Consider the following 19,393-nt stretch of genomic DNA (forward strand, 5'->3'; position numbering starts at 1 on the left):
AAGAGAAACAAAATGAAAGAACAAGTATTGGTGAGGAATTGACACAAGAGGAACCTTCATGCGCTGTTGGTGGGAATGTAAACTGGTGCAGCCACTGTGGAAAACAGTGCAGAGGTTTCTCAAAAAATTAAAAATAGGACTACCATACAATCCAGCAATTCCACTACTGGGTATTTACCCAAAGAAAATGAAAACACTAATTCATAGCCCTATGTTTATTGCAGCATTATTGACAATAACTAAGATATGGAAGCAACCTAAATGTCCATGGATAGATGAATGGATAAAGAAGATATGGGGTGTGTGTGTACATGCATATGCACGCACATACACACACACACACGCACACACACACACACAAAGGAATTTTACTCAGCTGTAAAACTAAGATATTGCCATTTGCAACAATATGAATGGACCTAGAGAGTATGATGAGGGTATTAAGTGAAATAAGTCTGACAAAGAAAGACACATACCATATGATTTCATTTATATGAGGAATCTAAAAAACAAAACAAATGAACAAACAACCCCCCCCCCAAAAAAGCAGAAGCAAACTCTTAAATACAGAAAACAAATTGATAGTTGTCAGAGGGGAGGAGAAAGGAAGGGAAGGGATGGGCAAAATGAGTGAAGGGGAATGGGAGGTACAGGCTTCCAGTTACAGAATGAATAAGTCATGGGGATGAAAGGTACTGCACAGGGGATATAGTCGATGGCACTATACACGTGTTGTATGGTGACAGATGGAAGCTACACCTGCGGTGAGCACAGCATAACATATCGAGTTGCTGAATCACTATGTTGTACACCTAAAACCAATATAACACTGTGCCTCAACTATACTTCAACCAAAAATTGGCAAAAAATGTTGTCATTTCTCCAAAAAGGTATATAAATGGACAACAAGCATATGAAAAGATGTTCAACCCTACATATTATAAGAGAAATACAAATCAAAAGCATAATGAGATACTGCATCCCATCTATCAGGATGGTCACTATTAAAAAAAAAAAGGTAGTTTCTTCTATCAAGCGTTAGCAAGGATGTAGAGAAATTAGAATTCTTGTGTACTGCTGGTAGGATGAAATAGGGTACAACTACCATGGAAATCAGTTTGAAATCAGTTTGACAGTTCCTCAAAAAGCTTAAAATAAATTTACCATAGAACCCAGCAATTCTATGCCTCAGTATATACCCAAAGGAATTGAAAGCAGAGACTTCACCAGATACTCAATACTCATTGCCAATATTCACCGCAGCATTATTCACCAAAGCCAAAAAACAAAAAAACCAAAAAACCCAAGTATCTACCAACAAATGAACAGATAAGCAAAATATGGTATATACACCAAATGAAATATTATTCGGCCAATAGGAATGAGGTTCTGACACATGCTACAACATGGACAAACCCTGAAAACATTTTGCTAAGTGAAAGAAGTCAGACAAAAAAGGACAAATACTATAAGACTCTACTTGTATGAAATAACTAGAATGGATGATTCATAGAGAAAGAAAGTAAATTAGTGGTTACAAGGGGCTGGTGGGGGAAGGGAGAGTAGAGAATTATTTCAATACGGTTAATGGAGTTTACGTTTACAATCATGAAAAAGTATTGGAAATGGGGGCACCTGGGTAGCTCAGTCAGTTAAGCCTCAGTCACATCAGGCTCCCTGCTTGATGAGGAGCCTGCTGCTCCCCCTGCTTGTGCTAACTCAACTCTTGCTCTCAAATAAATAAATAAAATACTTTTAAAAAAAGTATTGGAAAAAAAAAAAAAAGTATTGAAAATAGATTACTATCTATTTGGATGGGAAAGGACACTGTGAATGTAATTAACATCCTTGAATTGTACCCTTAAAAATGGTTAAAATGGCAAATATTATGCTACATACATTTTACCACAATTTTTAAATTAAATTTTAAATTCCAAAGGCCATTGAATTGTACACTTTAAATGAGTGAAATGTATAGTGTGTAAATTATATTCTAATAAAGCTATTTGCATTCCATGTTCCATCCCTTCCCTCCACTATAGAATTATTTCCATCACAGCACAGTTCCCTACATTGTGCCTTAGCAGCTGGCTTGTCGCCCTCCCCAACCAAAACTTCAGTTTTTATTATTTTATTTTTTAAAAGATTTTATTTATTTATTTGACAGAGATCACAAGCAGTCAGAGAGGCAGGCAGAGAGAGAGGAGGAAGCAGGCTCCCTGCTGGGCAGTGTTATCCCTGACGTGGGGCTCGATCCTGGGATCATGACCCGAGCCAAAAACTTCAGTTTTTTAAAGGCAAAAACCGAGATTGTTTGTCAGATTCATAAATTATTAAATGGTTTAAATGGCAGAGTTGATCCAAGATGTGCAGTCTAAGTTGTCTTTTCAGTGCCAGGGATGAATCTGTGTCATCCACATCAGTCTCTTGGCTTTATGATGGCAGATTTTAACAAATCAAAGAAAATGTGCCCTCTCCCCTCAAAAAAAAAAAAAAAAAAAAAAGAAATCTCTAGTACCATCTTCTAAGCTGAACAAATATTATATTATAATTATATAACAATTAACAATTACATTATATAACGTGAATTTGCGCTCTTCCTTAATAAACATAATTAACAAGGAAATCTCATACAGAGGTGACCACAGGCATATGAGTCTCATATTCGAGGTACTTAAAAAAATTGATCAAATAACACACCCCTGAATCTACTTTGAGTGACAAACTATTTCCTGGTATATATGTGCTTCTTTATATAAAGTCGAATTCTAACAATAAGAACTATTTAATTACATTTTCAGATTCAGAAGATTGCTAGACTCACCTCATACACAGCAAGATCTATACCTGCGTAAGGTATGATGCCTAATAAGTTGGGAATATAACCTTTGTAAAAAGCTCCCATGCCTTCGTGTTTCAAAATCTTCTTGGCACAATCGAATATTCCAGAATATTGTCCTGTTTTGCCTACAGCCAGCCTGGTTTTCATAACCTAGTTATAAAAGAATGTAACAAATACTACCATTTATATTAATTCAATCATCATGGAAGTCAAAGGAAGTGATTTTACAGAGAATAAATACCTAACACATACTGTCTCTCAAATGACTGCCCAATTTGTTAAAGTGTTATCCCTCACATAGAATGTCTACTGAATTCAGGGCTAACACCAGAGCCAAGAAGATCTGTTTATTGTAAAGAGGATCTGAATGAGGGCAGAGAAAATAGCAAATAATTCACAGATGTCTTAAAATTGACTGGTGATCAATTAGATATGGAGGGTGAAGGAAATGGCAGCTTATAGGATGACCCCAATGTTTCTCGCTTGGAACACAGGAGTGGGGCAGCAGGGAGGCAGGACGGTGATGCTATTAACTGAGATGGGGGATGTAAGAGGATGTATTCAGTTAGGATATTTTTTGAGGAGTGTGACTAATCATAGAAATAACCATATTAAGATGCTTGTAAGGAAAGCCATGTTAATAGGCATAACACAAAGGTAAGGATTAAGGGTATATTTTGCTTAGATTTTATTATTTGTTGAAAAACCCTTTGTCATATCAATAAAGATAGCCATGTCTACAGTACTGTTTTTCTCTAAAGCAAGAGTTGGCAAACTTTTTCTACCAAGGTGACATAGTAAATATTTTAGTCTTTGCAGGCCTAAAATTTCAGGTCTGTTGCATATTTTTTAAATCTTTTTAACCAACTTTTTAAAATGTATAAAACCATTCTTAGCTCCAGGGCTGAACAAAGTACTCTCCACGTACATGGTTTGCCAATCCAATGCTCTAATGGTAGGATGTCTAGTGAGGATTACCATCACCTAATCAAATCTACTCTTAAATTTATAGCACAGAAACTCTTTGGACAGGAATGGGTGTTATAAGTCTTATCAACATTGTAGCAGCTGGTGTCCCCTTGCATGCTCTCAAAGGGTGGTCTGTGACTAACAGGAACAGCAGAAATGACAAGATTGCAGCTTCCATCTTGGGTGCTGGCTAACAATTCTCTCTCCCTTTCATATCACCAGCTTGGGGAAAACAGCTATTGTGTTGTTCAGGTACTCAAACAGCCAGTGGAGACGGCTCCTGAGATAAGAACCTGACATCTCCAGCTGTAATAATAGCCAGGGAGGCCCAGCAACAAACATGGGAGCAAGCTTGGAAGCAGACCCGTCCCCAGTTGAACTTTGCCGTGATTGCAGCTCTGACCTACACCTTGACTCTAGGCCTAGAAGACCCCTGATCCAGGGGTACCCCATGACCCATAGAAACCGTGAGATAATAAAGGCCTGTTAAACTGCTTATCTGGGGATGACCTGTTACCCAGCGATAGATCATGAACTGAACACCACCAACACAGTCAGGCTGCACAATGGTACTTACCTCCATGGGGTAAATAATAGTCTGTGCGGTTGCTCCGGCCAGTGAACCAGAGATAAATCTCTCAAAGGTTCCTACTTTTTGTCCTTCCTCAGTAAGCAATTTCTTGTACTGTATAAATACATTTAAAAATGTCCATTAAAACCTGCTATAGACTGAGTTATGTCTCTCCCTCCCAACAAATTCTTAGGTTGAAGCTATAACCCCCACTGTGATAGTATCTGGAGAAGAGGGCCTCTAGGAGATAACCAGGGTTAGAGGAGGTTATGAGGGTGGGCCTGTGAAAGGATTAGTGTCCTTAAAAGAGACACCAGAAAGTTTTCTCTTCCCCACTCCCTTCCCTTCTTTCTCTTTCTATACACATGTGTACTAAAGAACGGCATATGAGCACACAGCAAGAGGGTAGCCATGTGCAAGTGCGGCAGAGAGCCCTCACCAGAAACCAAGCTGGTCAGCCCATTGGTCTTGGATCCCCCAGCTCCAGAACTGTGAGAAGTTAATTTCTCTTTTTTAAACCACTAGTACGGTATTTTGTTATGGCAGCCCAAGCTACATAAATACCAAAACACAAGTCAACGCCTAGTAATCAGTTGACAATACAACATTTTTCCAAATGTATACACGGCATTAACAATACCTAGCAGAAAAGAAAGCTCAGATGCTAAGACATTCAGTTTACAGGACAGTGGTTTTTCAACTTAGATTTCCACAGAACACAGATGTTCCACAGATGGGACCCAGTCACTCCTTTGCTAAAACACAATAATAGCATTCTTTCCCAGAAAATAGAGGGTTGATAAAGTATTCACAATTTTTGGATGTTTTCCTCATAATTTTTCTTTTCTTTAAGATTTTATTTATTTATTTTTATTTGACAGAGATCAAGAGAGAAAGAGAGATAGCAGAAGCAAGGGGAGCAGCAGGCAGAGAGAGAAGAAAGCTCCCCGCTGAACAAGAAGCCTGACATGGGACTCGATCCCAAGACCCTGAGATCATGACCTGAGCCAAAGGCAGATGCTAAACTGACTCAACCACTCAGGTGGCCCTAGTTTTTTTTTTTTTTTTTTAAAGATTTTATTTATTTATTTGACAGAGAGAGATCACAAGCAGGCAGAGAGGCAGGCAGAGAGAGAGGAGGAAAGAGGCTCCCCGCTGAGCAGAGAGACCGATGTGGGGCTCAATCCCAGGACCCTGAGATCATGACCTGAGCCGAAGGCAGCGGCTTAACCCACTGAGCCACCCAGGTGCCCCTAGTTTTTCTTTTTTTAAGATGAGTTTATTCTCACCAGTATAAATAAAATAAGTGACAAACATTAACAGAACAACTGAGAAAGACATTTCTGTAGGTAACACTTAAAATAACACATAATTACACATCCACATCAACCCCAGAGCCCACGTGGACCAGCAGTACTAAAGCAACCAACATAGCCAATCAGGCGGAGGGGAAAATCGGACCCCAATGCTGGCAACATATCAATAGACAAGGATGTTAGTAGCATGGGCTGTGGAGTCAGGGAGACCTGGGCTGGAACCCCAGAAACGCGTGGCCCTGAGCAAGTTCACATATGTGTTTCCTTATCTGTGGTAACATCTATTCTTGCAAGATTGCTGAAAGGATTAAATAAGATAATGCATACAATACAGCATAGTGCTGAGCACATGGTGAATACTCAGTAAACGCTATTAATATTACCATTCTCTCCTACAACTTGGAAAGAAAGGCTCTGCCCAAACACAGACCGGTCATAAACCAGGCAAACCAGACTGCTTGTTTTAGAAGGTGAGGTGAGTCTACAGAGGTAATTAACCACTGGCCCAGGAGGGAGAAGTGGATAAATCAACAGAGAGAAGCAGGAGGTTAACGGGGCTCCCAAAGCCACCCTGACATCCCTGTGTCTCTTTTCTTTTCCATTTGTTACAACACCTATTTCAATATTTCCATTCTCTTCCAGCTTCCAACACCATTCCCTCCTCATTCTCAGGAAATATCCTTTCTTGGCAAGTCAAGGAAGAACAGAAGCCACTAAGTAAGGTTGTTCCTGCCCAACCTCCACAGAATTATCCACAGCCACATGCGTCTTCTCGCTTCCCAAAGTGACAGAGGAAGAGTCCCCCATGCCACCAATGCCAATCCTTCCCAAGGCCTCTGGATGGTACCATGCATGTTTCCCCAGCACACATACCTCCTGTGAATACCTGCTGCATTCACTAGCCTCTCCCTTCTATGCTTTTCATTTCCTTGTGTTGACGTGCTTCCTTCAGTAATGAGCACATTAAAATAAAACCTATCAAAACTCCCCTCTGCCCACCATCTTTCTTATCTATCACTCTCCCTCATTTTTTCTCCTTCCTTTTACTCAAGTTAAATTCCCCCCAAATGTGTCTACACTGTATAATTTTTGTCAGCCCTTGGTTTATTTTCACCCATGTCAGAATGGTTTCTCATCTCTTCACTTCCCTGGAGGCTTTATTCCAAGTTCTCCTATCTCTGGATTGATGAATCCTAAAAGATACTCTTCTTATTGTGTGTACTGCCCTGTAGCATGTGGAAACTTCACAAAACCTTCACAAAATCCCTTTCACCCTCTCACTTCTAGGCCATCAGTCTGCATTTCCTCCATCCCTCTGGCTATTCCTTCTCAATTTCCTCTACAAGGGGCTCCTTATTCTTCCCCCTGGAAATATTCCCAGAGTTCTTCCATTCTGTAAGTCTTCCTCAGTGATCCATTCCAACGGCTTCAACTCAAAAACCACCTCTCCGGACTTTTGCTACTGGACGGCTACCTGTTCATGTTGTAGAGAGGTCTCAAACTTAGCATGTTATTGTACCCCAAATCTATTCCTCTTATTATATTCTCCATGTACATCGTTGCCCAAATTAGGACCCAGAGTATCATCCTTGATTCCTCCTTCTTCCTCAATTCCATATCCACTCAGTCAGTGAGTCCTCTTGATTCTATTTCCAAAATATTCCTCAGTTCATTTCCTTCTTCTTCAGTTTCTCTAGCCACCACCTTATCTTGGTGCTCATCATTTCTGACCTGGACAACTGAAATATTTCCTTAGTCTTCCTACCTCCAGTCTGCCCTTGCACTCCTCTAGTACATTCTCCATTTTTTCCAGGTTGATCTTTCTTAAATGTAAATATTCTCATTTCACTTGTCTACAGAAGATGCTTCAAGAGCCCCCTCACTCTCTTCAGGATAAAACCAAGACTCCCATTACAATTGGCTTCTGCCTACCTGTCCAGCCTGTTTTCATCATTCTCTTCCCAGGAATACACTCCACTACACCAGAGCCAAATGAACCACCTTCAATTTCCTTAGTGAACAGTGCTCCCCTGTGCCTGCATTTCAGTCCACACACAGCTGCTTCTGCTTGAACTACGCACCTTTCCCTTCACCTTAGTGGACCTGAGATTCAGGCCGGCTTGGGCTCAAATTCTAGCTTGGGCACCTCAGTGTTTTCACTCATTCAGTAAGGACTCACTAGCACTGGGCCAAGTGCTGGGAATACAAACCTGAAAACAAATACTGCCTAAGGAAGCTCACAGTCTTGTTAAGGAGAGAGAGAAGTACTGAGTTCATCAGAATTTAGTGTGAAAGTGCTACAACAGAGAGAGACAAAAGGAACTGTGCCAATGAAGATGGTTTCCTGGAGGAAATTTCTTGAGTCAAGTCTTGCAGGATGTTCACCACTATCTGACATTCATTCAACAAACACATACTGAGCACTTACCACATGCCAGGCTCCAAGTGCTGGAGGCCATGAAGAAGAAGCCAAGCCCCTGCCTTCAAGGAACTTTCACTTTAAATTCAATTCAACTTTTTAGCAATGTTAATTTACACAAAGGACTTCAACTTAAAAGTTTCCTGTCCAGATGTTAGACTGGGACGCTTTCATAAAACTTAGGTTAGCATGCAGCTTCTAATCTGCATTCAAAATGAATAAGCAAAAACGCTGTATTTCCTAAAAGAGCTACTATGAAATGCATACATAAGTCTTTTTAAAAAATAGGAAATGAAGAATTCTAAAGTTTGGTCATAAAGAATCTGAGTTCATGTAGTTCTAATGTCCTGGAAGAGAAATTCCTCTTGGAGTATACGCAGAAAATTATTATATAGTAAAACAAGAATCCAAAAAGCACTATATGTTCATTGCTACTCTTTGTTATTATTAACTCCTCTTTGTTAATAAATTCCACGGGTGACAACAATTACCTGTTCATATGCCCAGAACTTAATAGCTGTCTCGGGAGCAATTTTAATGACATTTGTACCATTTCCTCTCCAAAGGGAGCGGATACCTCCTTCTTTCACCATCTGTCGAAAGCCATCATATATGTTCATTTTGCCTGATTTTGAACCGTGGACCTAAAAATAAAAGTAAAAGGATATAAAACAGTGGTGGCATGTTACTATTACTATTTCTTAAGTAACCATGCAAACCATCCTCTTTATTTCAATAATATTACTGCAAGAAGATGCATTTAAAAATAAAATATAGAAAGTTCAGGTAATGTGTAATGATAGGAAGAATTACTACCACCATTTAGAGGCCTGACTCAATCTAAAACTAAGAAAAATCAGTATCCTCAGCGTGGGAAAGCAGAGAGGACAGGATCTAAATCAAAATTATTATGAACAACATTCATATAAGAAACATGAACTGAATTATGAATTAGGCTATGGAACACCCCTTGGAATGCAGACAGGTTCATTTTAAGACAATTTTCAAAAATATACTGCAGGTAATACACTATTTCTTCCCCAGATAAGTAATACCAATATGAAATATAAATGTGTCAGAAAACAATTTTGTATTATGTGTATCAGAGCCACAGACACTGGAATTTACATAGCCTGGCACCAAAAATAAAAATTATACCTTCTATGGCCCTCTCTAGGCAATAACTTCACGCCAACATGAACGCCTCACCCCGTGAATACTTGGTTCAGACTACAGATGTGATCGCTGTTTATATACACTAGACCTTCTAATTCCCTCCATGGAAAAACAGTTAAATCCAAAAAGCCAAAAGCAATTAAAGAAATCAGCTCTCTCTGGCACACACAAAATGAGTGGCTACTGTTAAAAAATGGAAAAACAAGATGTGCTGAAGACTAAAGGTCAGCCACGAAGGCAGTGTGTGGTCGGTACACAATAAAGACTCTGGACATCAAAGACTCGGATGAACTTTCTTGGTCAGTTTGCAACACTGTGGGTATTGTCACACCTCAAAGCCAGGAAAGTAACACATTGTGACTCTACAGGGAGAAGACAACAAAAGCTCTGCATTTGGCACTTCCTCAGACTTGTCCTGCTATGCTGCTTTCTTTGGCTAGTTTTAATCTGTATCTTTGCCCTGTAATAAACCACAACCAGGAGTATTAAAGCTTCTAGTGTATTCTGTGAGTCCTATTGACTTACTGAACCTGAAGGTCGTTTTGGAAAACTCCACCCACTCACCCCACAGAACTTGAAAGAAATAAAGTCCAGTTTTATTTTTAAGAAACTTCACAATAAAATATGACAAAGGGAAAGAAGAAGGCTCATTAAAGCTCTTTCAAAGTCAATTTGCTATCATTCCCAAAGAAAAATACAAGTACCAATTCCTTCTCCTTTCTCTTTAAAGCACTATTTTTACCCCTAAGTGTATTTTGAGATTTAGGTACATTCTGAACGGATGCTAGCTTAAAATACTGTCAGACATCTTTTTTATACATAAATCTAAGGACAGACATAAAAAGCATTGACCACAGGTATGACAAAACAACTTCTAAAACTCTTCTTTAAGCAACTACTATATTCCAGTAAGGTGTTCCAGTGTATCTGGCATTCTCACATACTTTACATCACTTAATTCTTACAACCAGCCTTGTTAGATATTCTTAACCCCATCGCAGGGTGAAGGAAAATGAGACCTTGGGGGTTTCGTGCAGTGTGAGAACTACATACTCTGGAGACAAAGATACTCCATTCCTTGTCTAATTTGTTGAAAAGGAAAAGTTATTTACTTCTCTGAGCCTCAGGTACTCCACAGATAGTGTGAGATAAAATACCCACCTCACGGGCTTGCTCTGAGGATTAAATGGGTTACCATGATGAGCACCAAGGAAGTGTCAATTCCTTTCCTTTCTGTCTTTCTTTCCACTCTGACCAGCCAGGACCACATTGCTAGTAAAGTCAGTCTGTAAATCCAGGTCTTTTCTGCTAACCTCATCTTTAGAATAATCGTAAAAATTATATCCCTGCTCCAAGATTCTCAACTTTGGAAATATCTCACTTTTGAGAAAGTGCATACAACAGAAGGAAAAAATTATTATTTCCTACAATAATGGCTGGGGACTTTTTCCCTCATTAACCATTTGAAAAGTGACGGAATGCCAGAGATTAAAAGTCCCTCACACACCTGGACCCACAATTTAAAGTTTGGTGAAATACTCATAGGGACTGAATTCTGGGTTAATAACAACAGAGACTTCATACCTATTTTTTTAAAGGTATGAGAAAAGACTATGGAGAAATTTTAAAACTTCCTTCTCCAAGCAGCCCACTTCTCACCGTTTTAGAGTATGTAGGAGACACCGAGACCCAAGATCATAAGGTTCACCTGCATCATGACTTTCAGACGGTCCAAAGGGGCAGTGCTCGTTCGAGAAATGGCACCCGCGATACCCCCTGCCAACAGTTGCCTCCACCACTGTCCAGACTTCTTCTCATCTTCTGTGAATTCGTCCGGAATAGTTAAACTATCTCCTATGTCAATACCCTGTTAAGATGGAAAAAAGATCCCCACGGTCCCTCCATTAAAAAATCGATCACTCCAGGTTTGTTGTAGAGAAGAATCATGTGCAATTTTACAGTGATAATCACCTTCATTCCTTAGAAAGTGTACTATACTGACCTGAGCATATAGATGACTTTACATAGCCTGGTCACACGAAATGAAACACAGTATCAGTTCACAAGAAATGAAAGTTAACGGTAATTAAACATTTACCAAACCGACAATGACAACTTTCTTTCTTAGTAGATTCAGAGTAACTTTTCTCCTCTTGGTCTAAGTCAGAAAGAAAGGTCAGCCTTTTAAAAGATGGGAATCCTTCTTAGCTACGCAAAGAAATTAGTTTGTCAATTCTTAAGAGATATTCCCTTTATCTCAAAATTCTATACATGTTATTCTTTATACCACGATACATGCTTTAAACCTGTAAATGAAAATTAAATTAAAGCTATATATGTGAACACTCCAAAACTCATCTCCTACGGAGATTGCCTATAAATATTTTTATAGACTTGTCATTTAAAACATGCAACAGCTTCTTTATAAAATTTAGCTAACAGGGAGATACTATTTAAAAATAATCCTTCCTCCAATCTACTCTATAAACCTTACATAGATTACAAATATAGCTTGAGATAAATGGAGTTCTAGAATGATATTATCTAAATGATTCTGCTGTAAAGATTTTACAGGTAGGAGTGTAGGGGTAAGAGGCTATACTATAGTAGTAACCCCCTCTTTCTTCATTTTACTATCAATAAAATGATTACAAAATTGTTAACAACTATCTCAAAGGTACAGTAAGGGTCTGATTACGTAAATATAAATTCACATAAGTAGAAAATGTATCTAGACAACTGAATTACTAACATAGTATATTATTCTATACTCAAAGAAGAGGCATTAATAACCATAATTTTACAATGCTCTACTTAAGTGTAGGCATTGTTACTAGCAGCAATGTAAATGCTAGAATTCATTTATTATACATAAAACTTACTGAAATCCAAAAATAAGCTAGCAGAGAAGCCCACTGGGAAAATTAAAATTCCCCCCAAGAGTTCCCATTGGTTTCAGCAGCAGATTGCACAATAAACAGCCCTTCATTCACATCAATATATGTTAGCAGAATATTAATGAAATTTCATTAAAATTTGAAAGTTTTGAGAAATACAGACAGGTGTAAACTGCTAAACAAAAGAGCCAAAAGTATTTTAACCATCAATGATTATTATTATAAGTACCTTATCCCAGAGATAAATCTAGACAGTTGACAAAACCAGCAAAAGTTTCAGAACTGGGGCGCCTGGGTGGCTCAGTGGGTTAAAGCCTCTGCCTTCGGCTCAGGTCATGATCCCAGGGTACTGGGATCGAGCCCCGCATTGGGCAGGGAGCCTGCTTCCCTTCCTCTCTCTGCCTGCTTCTCTGCCTACTTGTGATCTCTGTCTGTCAAATAAATAAATAAAATCTTAAAAAAAAAAAAGATTTAAAAAAAAAGTTTCAGAACTCATGCCTGGCCATTAGTCACGAAAAGGAAGTAAAATCTTGGCAATCATGAGATGCTGAGGTTATTTAAGCAATGTATTATCTATGAAAAGTAAACACCTATGACTTTCACACTTCTCTTGGCAAAATACTTACATGCAATAAAAGCTGGGCTGCTTATCTTCTTAAGATTTTTGGAAGGCAGTATCTCCTCCCAGTTTTGAGAATGGGAAAAATGGGTACCACATTTGCAATGTTTATACAGCCTCAGGGTTTGTTTTTCTTATGACATTCTGAATATACACCTAATAGAATAAGCAGAACTCTACAAGTTAAGGAGCTACTGGGAATTGAGCACCCTGGCCTGTACGCATTACAGACTGTTCTCATGTAATAACTAACTATGGCTTACAAATAAGTATAACGTAATACATATGGCATACTTACAGTAGAATGTTTCCAGAAACGGATAATTTCCTCAATGTCTGTAACAGGATTAAATAAGAAATAGTCCCTCCATTCATTCCAGTCTATTGTCATTGTTCCATCAGCATCAATACTGAAAATAAAAAGAAGCTAATTAAAAAACAAAAAACTTACAAGTAAAACATTATTGGCCATTTTGCAGAATGATAGTTTCTTCTCCAATGCAATATTCTTATGAAAAGATCCCAATTCACAATAATACATTGTTGGAAATGGCAGCAAGCTTTTTATACACTGTTAGATAATTTTCATCATTTAGGTGAAGAAGGACCCCAAAGTCACAAAGAGATCTCACTAAAGACTATTTTTGGCACTGTGTCAGACTCAAACCCATGAGCTACCAAATACTAAAGCTGGGAGATTAAATATTAGGAAGTAGAAATGAATGGATTTATGACCCATTTTTTCTTGCATTGGCTCAGGAAGATACTTCTTAATGTTCTAACATTTGGATGTGATTTTGGAATATACTCAAAATATTCTATCAATTTCCTTCTCCAACCTCCTCAAAGCTAAGAAAATTATAGTAATTGTTAAAAAAAAGTCTAACTTGGTGATTGGGCCTTTTGAATCTTAAGAAATCCTAGTACCTCATCTTCAACATTTAACATTAATATCCTCTAGCCTTAGATATTTTGATTGTTTTGTTCACTATCTACACCCAGGACCTAACACGGTTGGTGCAAAGAAGATTTTCACTTATTTGTTGAATTAATGACTGTCTCTAAAAAAAGTTTGGGTGTCTCCCCTAGACATTATATTTATCAATAATTCATATAAAAATGATACATAAAGATAGCAGTCAAATCAAATGCAATTTTCAGGTCTTAATATTATGTTTTCTGGTGTGAACTAATTTTGATCTGCATATGTGAAAATGCACAAACTTTGTTTCAGCACATGGGTATTAACATTTCACATGAGAGCCCTAGTTACTAATCTGTCTATAACATTATTGTGGGTTGCAATATTTAGAGCTCTATTTTTATCACTATTTTCTATTTTAATGCAACTGTTTATTGTCTGACCCTACTCCTCAACCTCTCATATATGCATTCATAAGTATCTTCCACAGGACAAGGATTTTTGTTGATTTGGATCACTGAGATGGCCCAAGTATTTAAACAGTGCCTGGCACAGAGAGAATATTTACTGAATGAACAAATGAATTCTAAATTCCGCAGCTTAAAGCCACAGAACACTGACAAACTTCTTAAATAAAATAGTCTCACTGTGGGTTTAAATTGCATTTCTCTTCAAATCACCAATGAGGTTCAACATCCCTTATCATATTCACTTGCTATTCATGTTTCCCCATGTGGAAAACGCCTGCTTGTGTCTTTTTCCCATTTTTTAGTGGGTTGGCTATCTTTTTCTTTTGTATGTACAGTTCTTTATATGGTTGATTCTAATACACCAAATTATAAATTGGAAAATATCTTCTATCTTTTCACTTTGTTTACGGTATCTGTGAAGAGATTCTCTTAATTTTAACAGAACTGAATATATCAATCTTTTCATTTATGCTACTGCCTTTTGTGTCTTTTTTTTTTTTTTTAATAAACCCTTTCCTCCACTGAGGTAAAGACACTTCCTTTTCTTCCCCTACAAGTATTATAGTTTCACTTTCACATTTAGGTTGATTTTTGTGTATGGTGTGAGGTAGGTACCCAGCTTCATCCCTGTCTGCATGGATAACAGAGGCACTACCACCACGTACTGCATAATCTCTTCTTTTCTGCAAAGTGATCTGCAAAGCTACTTATCTTGTGTGACAAATCCCAGATATGGATGGGTCCATTTCTGGGATATCGTGTCCCTTTTGTCAACTTGTCTATATGGGTGCCACTACCACTGTCTTAATCATAGCTTAATAACAACTCTTGATATCCGATAGAGCAGGTCCCCTGCTTCCCATAGGCTCTTCAAGAATGTCTAGGTTATTCTTGGGCCTTTGCCCTTTGATATTAATTTGAGACTCAGCTTAACAAGTTTCTCAAAACAAACAAACAAACAAAAAACAAAAAAAGAAAAAAACAGCTCTGGGAAGCCCAGGCATAGGCTGTAGGGGTGTGAGGGCAGCGGGTACTGGTAAGGGAAAGCCTTGGACCAAGGGGTGGCCCCCGGGTGTGGCAGGGGGGCCAATGTGTCCTGGTCAGAGATACCATGGAAGTCATCATGATCACAGAGGGACACATTGACCATGTTGCCACAGAGGTCCCTGAAGATGGAGAAGCACTGCCCAGAGGTGAGCTTGTTGCTAGTGCAGCAGGTAAAGTTGCTTTTGGAAGGCTGCTAGTGTACTGGCTGGCCTCCTGCCAATCATGGAGGCCTTCCCCATTGTGGCACAGCAAGTCCACCACGCCCAAACCAATGAAAGCACTGGGGATGGTAATTTTGAGCCACATGCAGCCACTAACCTCCAGCCCAGATTCAGAGGCCATGGCTTTGACGATGGTGGCTCCATCAATGTGGAAAGACAGGTGTACATCATCCAGGCACTGTCATGAATGGAGTTCGTGATGGAAGAGCTAGTGGAGGTGATGGTGCTCAGGACAGGGCTCAGGCCAGAGGCCACAGCGTGGGTGACCCAGGATGCAGGGTCAATGGGCCAGATGGGCTCACTCCTGGGCAGTGTGAAGTAGCTATGTGGACTTGGGTCCCAGCCCTTCTGGCTACAGTTAGGGTGATGGCCCCAGTCTGTGCACAGTCTCCTACAAAACCCGTACTGTGCTGTCATTACTCATGTTCTCACAGCTCATCTAGCTTGCCTGTAACAGCGTATCCCCTAGATCTACGCCTCCACCAGCAGCCGTGGCCCTAGCCTTCACGACAGAGACAACGCAGACGACTCCATCACCATACTCATTGCCTTGGCCTACAGTGGAGATGCCCAGAAACTTGTACTTTTCCATGAGAGTGACAGTGATGTTGAATGACATGGTGGAGTCCATGGTGCTGCTGAAGGACCAGGTCCACTTAGGCCATGAAACCCCCTGCTTCCGACACCGCTTGTTTTCTCATCAGCTGTGAGGTACTCTCTGCTCTGTGGAGCTGCGGAACCTGCGGATATAGTCATCCTCACCCAAATCAAAGAAGCTGGTGGTCTCCAACTTGCTGCTCGTAAAGGTGGCTCAGTGATCACAGGCCCCTGGCTCTCACCACGGCTCTATGTCTGCAGTTCCATTTAGCTGGGTTGTGTGCTCTGAGCCATCCCTCCTGCATGGCCACTCGTGTCAGGCAGATATGAAGGAGTCCATCTGTGTGTCCCTGTGCAGGTTTTCCTGGCTGCTCCCACCAGCACGAGGGGAGAAGTGCAGGCCCAGGAGTTCCCATGCCTCCTCTGTGCTCCATGGGGCATGGCACATGTCAGCACAGAAGGGAACAGGCTCTGAGTGCAGCCCTCAGTGGACAGCAACTTCAACTAGGCATTGTCATCCCATGTCTCCTCCTTCACCACTCCAAAACCATGGTCCATAGACTGAAGAAGAATTTCATGCTTGTTGAACTTCTTATTCCATTTTCCTCCCTCGCTGGTTTAGAAGTTATATCCCCAATTCCAAGACTTTCAGGGGCTTACTGTGAAATTTTGCTATGTACATATAACAACAAAATCTAAAGTTAGTATTTCACCTCCCTCTCCTGAGTAAGAACCTTAGTACAGTTTGAAACAAATTAGTCTCCCCTGACTCACTCTTCTTGTCTACTATTTCAGCTATCCTTTTCTTAAATCCCACAAATTGGTCATTATGATTACACTAATGGCTGTCTCCGATGGACCACTCAAACAGCACACGGACCAATAGCTAAGAAACAGACCACTGGTGGTCTAGAGACCATTCCACGAATGTGCCCTTCACAATGTGCTTCCATGTCTTCACGTGTCTCTGCCTCTACCTAGAATGTCCTGCCACCAACCCTTTTTCACTAGAATAACTTCTACTCATTCTTCAACACATTCTTCAATATTTTCTGAGGGCACACGATTATAAGGTGCTGAGTATGTAATAGTCAGCAAGACAGAAGTGGTCTGTGTCCTCAAAGCTTAGTGTAGTAGGAAAAACAGGCACTAGACAATGGCAAGTAATAGCTAATATTCACTGAGCCTTTGAAGGCATTGTTCTGAGCACTCTTCAAGTAAATTTACTTAATCCTGAAAATAATCCTATACACTTTTGTCTCAGCTTTATATAGAGAGAAAGGCTAAGTATTTTGTCCTGGGTCATAGGCCTGGTAAGTCGAGTAGGCATTCTAACTTTAGAAACTGCATTTCTAACCACTAACTACAGAAATAAGCTCACGGTTACCACCTGTAAGAGCCACGGAGCAGGGAAACAAGTTGCACAAAATAATATAAAATATAATATAATATAAAGAAAACTACTGTAGGACGGAAGGGGGGGATTTAGGCAGTGCAGCTCCCTCTGAGGTGAAAACTGAAGGCTAACAAAGGATGGGGGGGAGGGGCTTAGTCCCTTAAGCAGTAAGAACTGCTAAGTGCTCCAAAGTTGGAAATGACTCTTAGAGAGCTCAGAGAACTGAAAGAAACATGGTGGGAGCAACCTCAACAGATTTCAGCCATGCCTAGCTGAACATGCTCTTTGAAGTAACACAGAATGGACAGTCACGGGACGCCTGGGTGGCTCAGTTGGTTAAGCAGCTGCCTTCGGCTCAGGTCATGATCCCAGCGTCCTGGGATCGAGTCCCACATCGGGCTCCTTTCTTGGCAGGGAGCCTGCTTCTCCCTCTGCCTCTGCCTGCCACTCTGTCTGCCTGTGCTCGCTCTCGCTTCTCTCTCTATGACAAATAAATAAATAAAATCTTTAAAAAAAAAAAAAAAAGAATGGACAGTCACTAAGAGAGTGGCAGGCAGGAATGACATGGTAAACATTCAGAATAATCACTGTGGCCATGGAAGACTGAAAGAGTCTAAACTTCAACTGAGTAACTCCTATCTCATACTCTGACAACCTAGCCACAGCTGTTTCAAGCAGCGCCTTTCAGATTTCTCTCATCAATTTCCGGTTTGGGCCACTAAGGGATGGTGAAATGGCAGCAAAGAAGCTGATACCTGGAGGTATGCGAGCCACAGTGACAGGTGAGTACTCAAGGGAAGGTCCATGGTTTCCACTGCTGAAAACCCTAATTACAATGTGCCTTTGAGAACCTCGTGAGGTAAAAGAAAATATATACATTAGTCTCTGCCCCTAGTTGCTGACACAAAGCTCCTAAAACCCTTATAAATTCCTCAGTGATAAGAGCCCTGGGAGCATCTCCTGTTCTGATATCTGGTCTCTGACCCACCCCTGACACAAAGCTCCTAAAACCTTTGTATATTCCTAAGTGATAAGAGCCCTGGGAGCTTTTGTTCTTATGAGGTGGCTGTCTGGTGGGCTCCTAGATCGGGGCTGGTCACCAGATACACCAAACCACAATTAGAAGCTTAGAATATTCAGTCCCCCACTGCTGAGTAAGCATCATTAGTCTCATTAAAATCTCCCCTCCCACTGCCATCATGTCTAAGTCAGAGACTCCCAAAGAGCCTGATCAGCTCTTCATCCAAGGTTTGAGCTTTGAAACAACCGATGAGAACCTGAGGAGAAACTCTGAGCAATGGGGTACGCTGACGGACTGTGTGGTAATGAGAAATCCATACACCAGATGATCCAGAGGCTTTGGGTTTGTCCCATATGTGACTCTGAAGGAAGAGGATTCGACCATGAATGAAAGGCCACACAAGGTGGATGAAGAGTTGTGGAACCAAAGAGGGCTATCTCAGAAAAGATTCTCAAAAACCTGTTGGTTTTTCCTGTTGGTGGCATTAAAGAAGGCTCCAAAGAACATCATGTAAGAGATTATTTTGAACAGTATGGGAAAACTGAAGTGACTGAGATTATGACTGACCAAGGCAGTGGCAGAAAGAGAGGCTTGGCTTTTGTAACATTTGATGACCATGACTCCGTAGACAAGACTGTCATTCAAAAATCCCACCCTGTGAATGGCCACAACTGTGAAGTAAGGAAAGCCCTATCTAAACAAGAGATGGCTAGTGCTTCATCCAACCAAAGAGGTCGAAGTCGTTCTGGAAATTCTGGGGTGCTTGTGGAGGTGGTTTGGTGAGAATGACAACTTTGATCATGGAGGGAGCTTCAGAGGGTGAGGTGGCTTTGGGGCAGTCAAGGTGGTGGTGGATACAGTGGCAGTGGGGATGGCTATAACAGATTTGGTAATGATGGAAGCAACTTTG

The 19,393-nt window shown here is 40.3% G+C and overlaps 1 protein-coding gene and 1 pseudogene across 2 annotated transcripts in view; both read right to left on the reverse strand.

Annotated features, from left to right (window-relative positions):
- Positions 1-19,393, reverse strand: part of LOC111143465 (calcium-binding mitochondrial carrier protein SCaMC-1) — a 47,870-nt gene that overhangs the window by 5,298 nt on the left and 23,179 nt on the right. For both annotated transcript variants that reach the window (XM_022497221.1, XM_022497222.1), the window contains exons 4-8: positions 13,108-13,219; positions 11,002-11,160; positions 8,609-8,761; positions 4,389-4,496; positions 2,825-2,992 (exon numbers count right to left, since the gene is read on the reverse strand). In XM_022497221.1, coding sequence (XP_022352929.1) covers positions 2,825-2,992; positions 4,389-4,496; positions 8,609-8,761; positions 11,002-11,160; positions 13,108-13,219 — 700 coding nt within the window. The remainder of the gene's footprint in view (positions 1-2,824; positions 2,993-4,388; positions 4,497-8,608; positions 8,762-11,001; positions 11,161-13,107; positions 13,220-19,393) is intronic.
- LOC111143662 lies at positions 14,761-16,532 on the reverse strand (annotated as a pseudogene).

The sequence above is a fragment of the Enhydra lutris genome, unplaced genomic scaffold, assembly GCF_002288905.1.
Source record: "Enhydra lutris kenyoni isolate GAN:26980312 unplaced genomic scaffold, ASM228890v2 scaffoldscaffold9, whole genome shotgun sequence".
Lineage (NCBI taxonomy): Eukaryota > Metazoa > Chordata > Mammalia > Carnivora > Mustelidae > Enhydra > Enhydra lutris.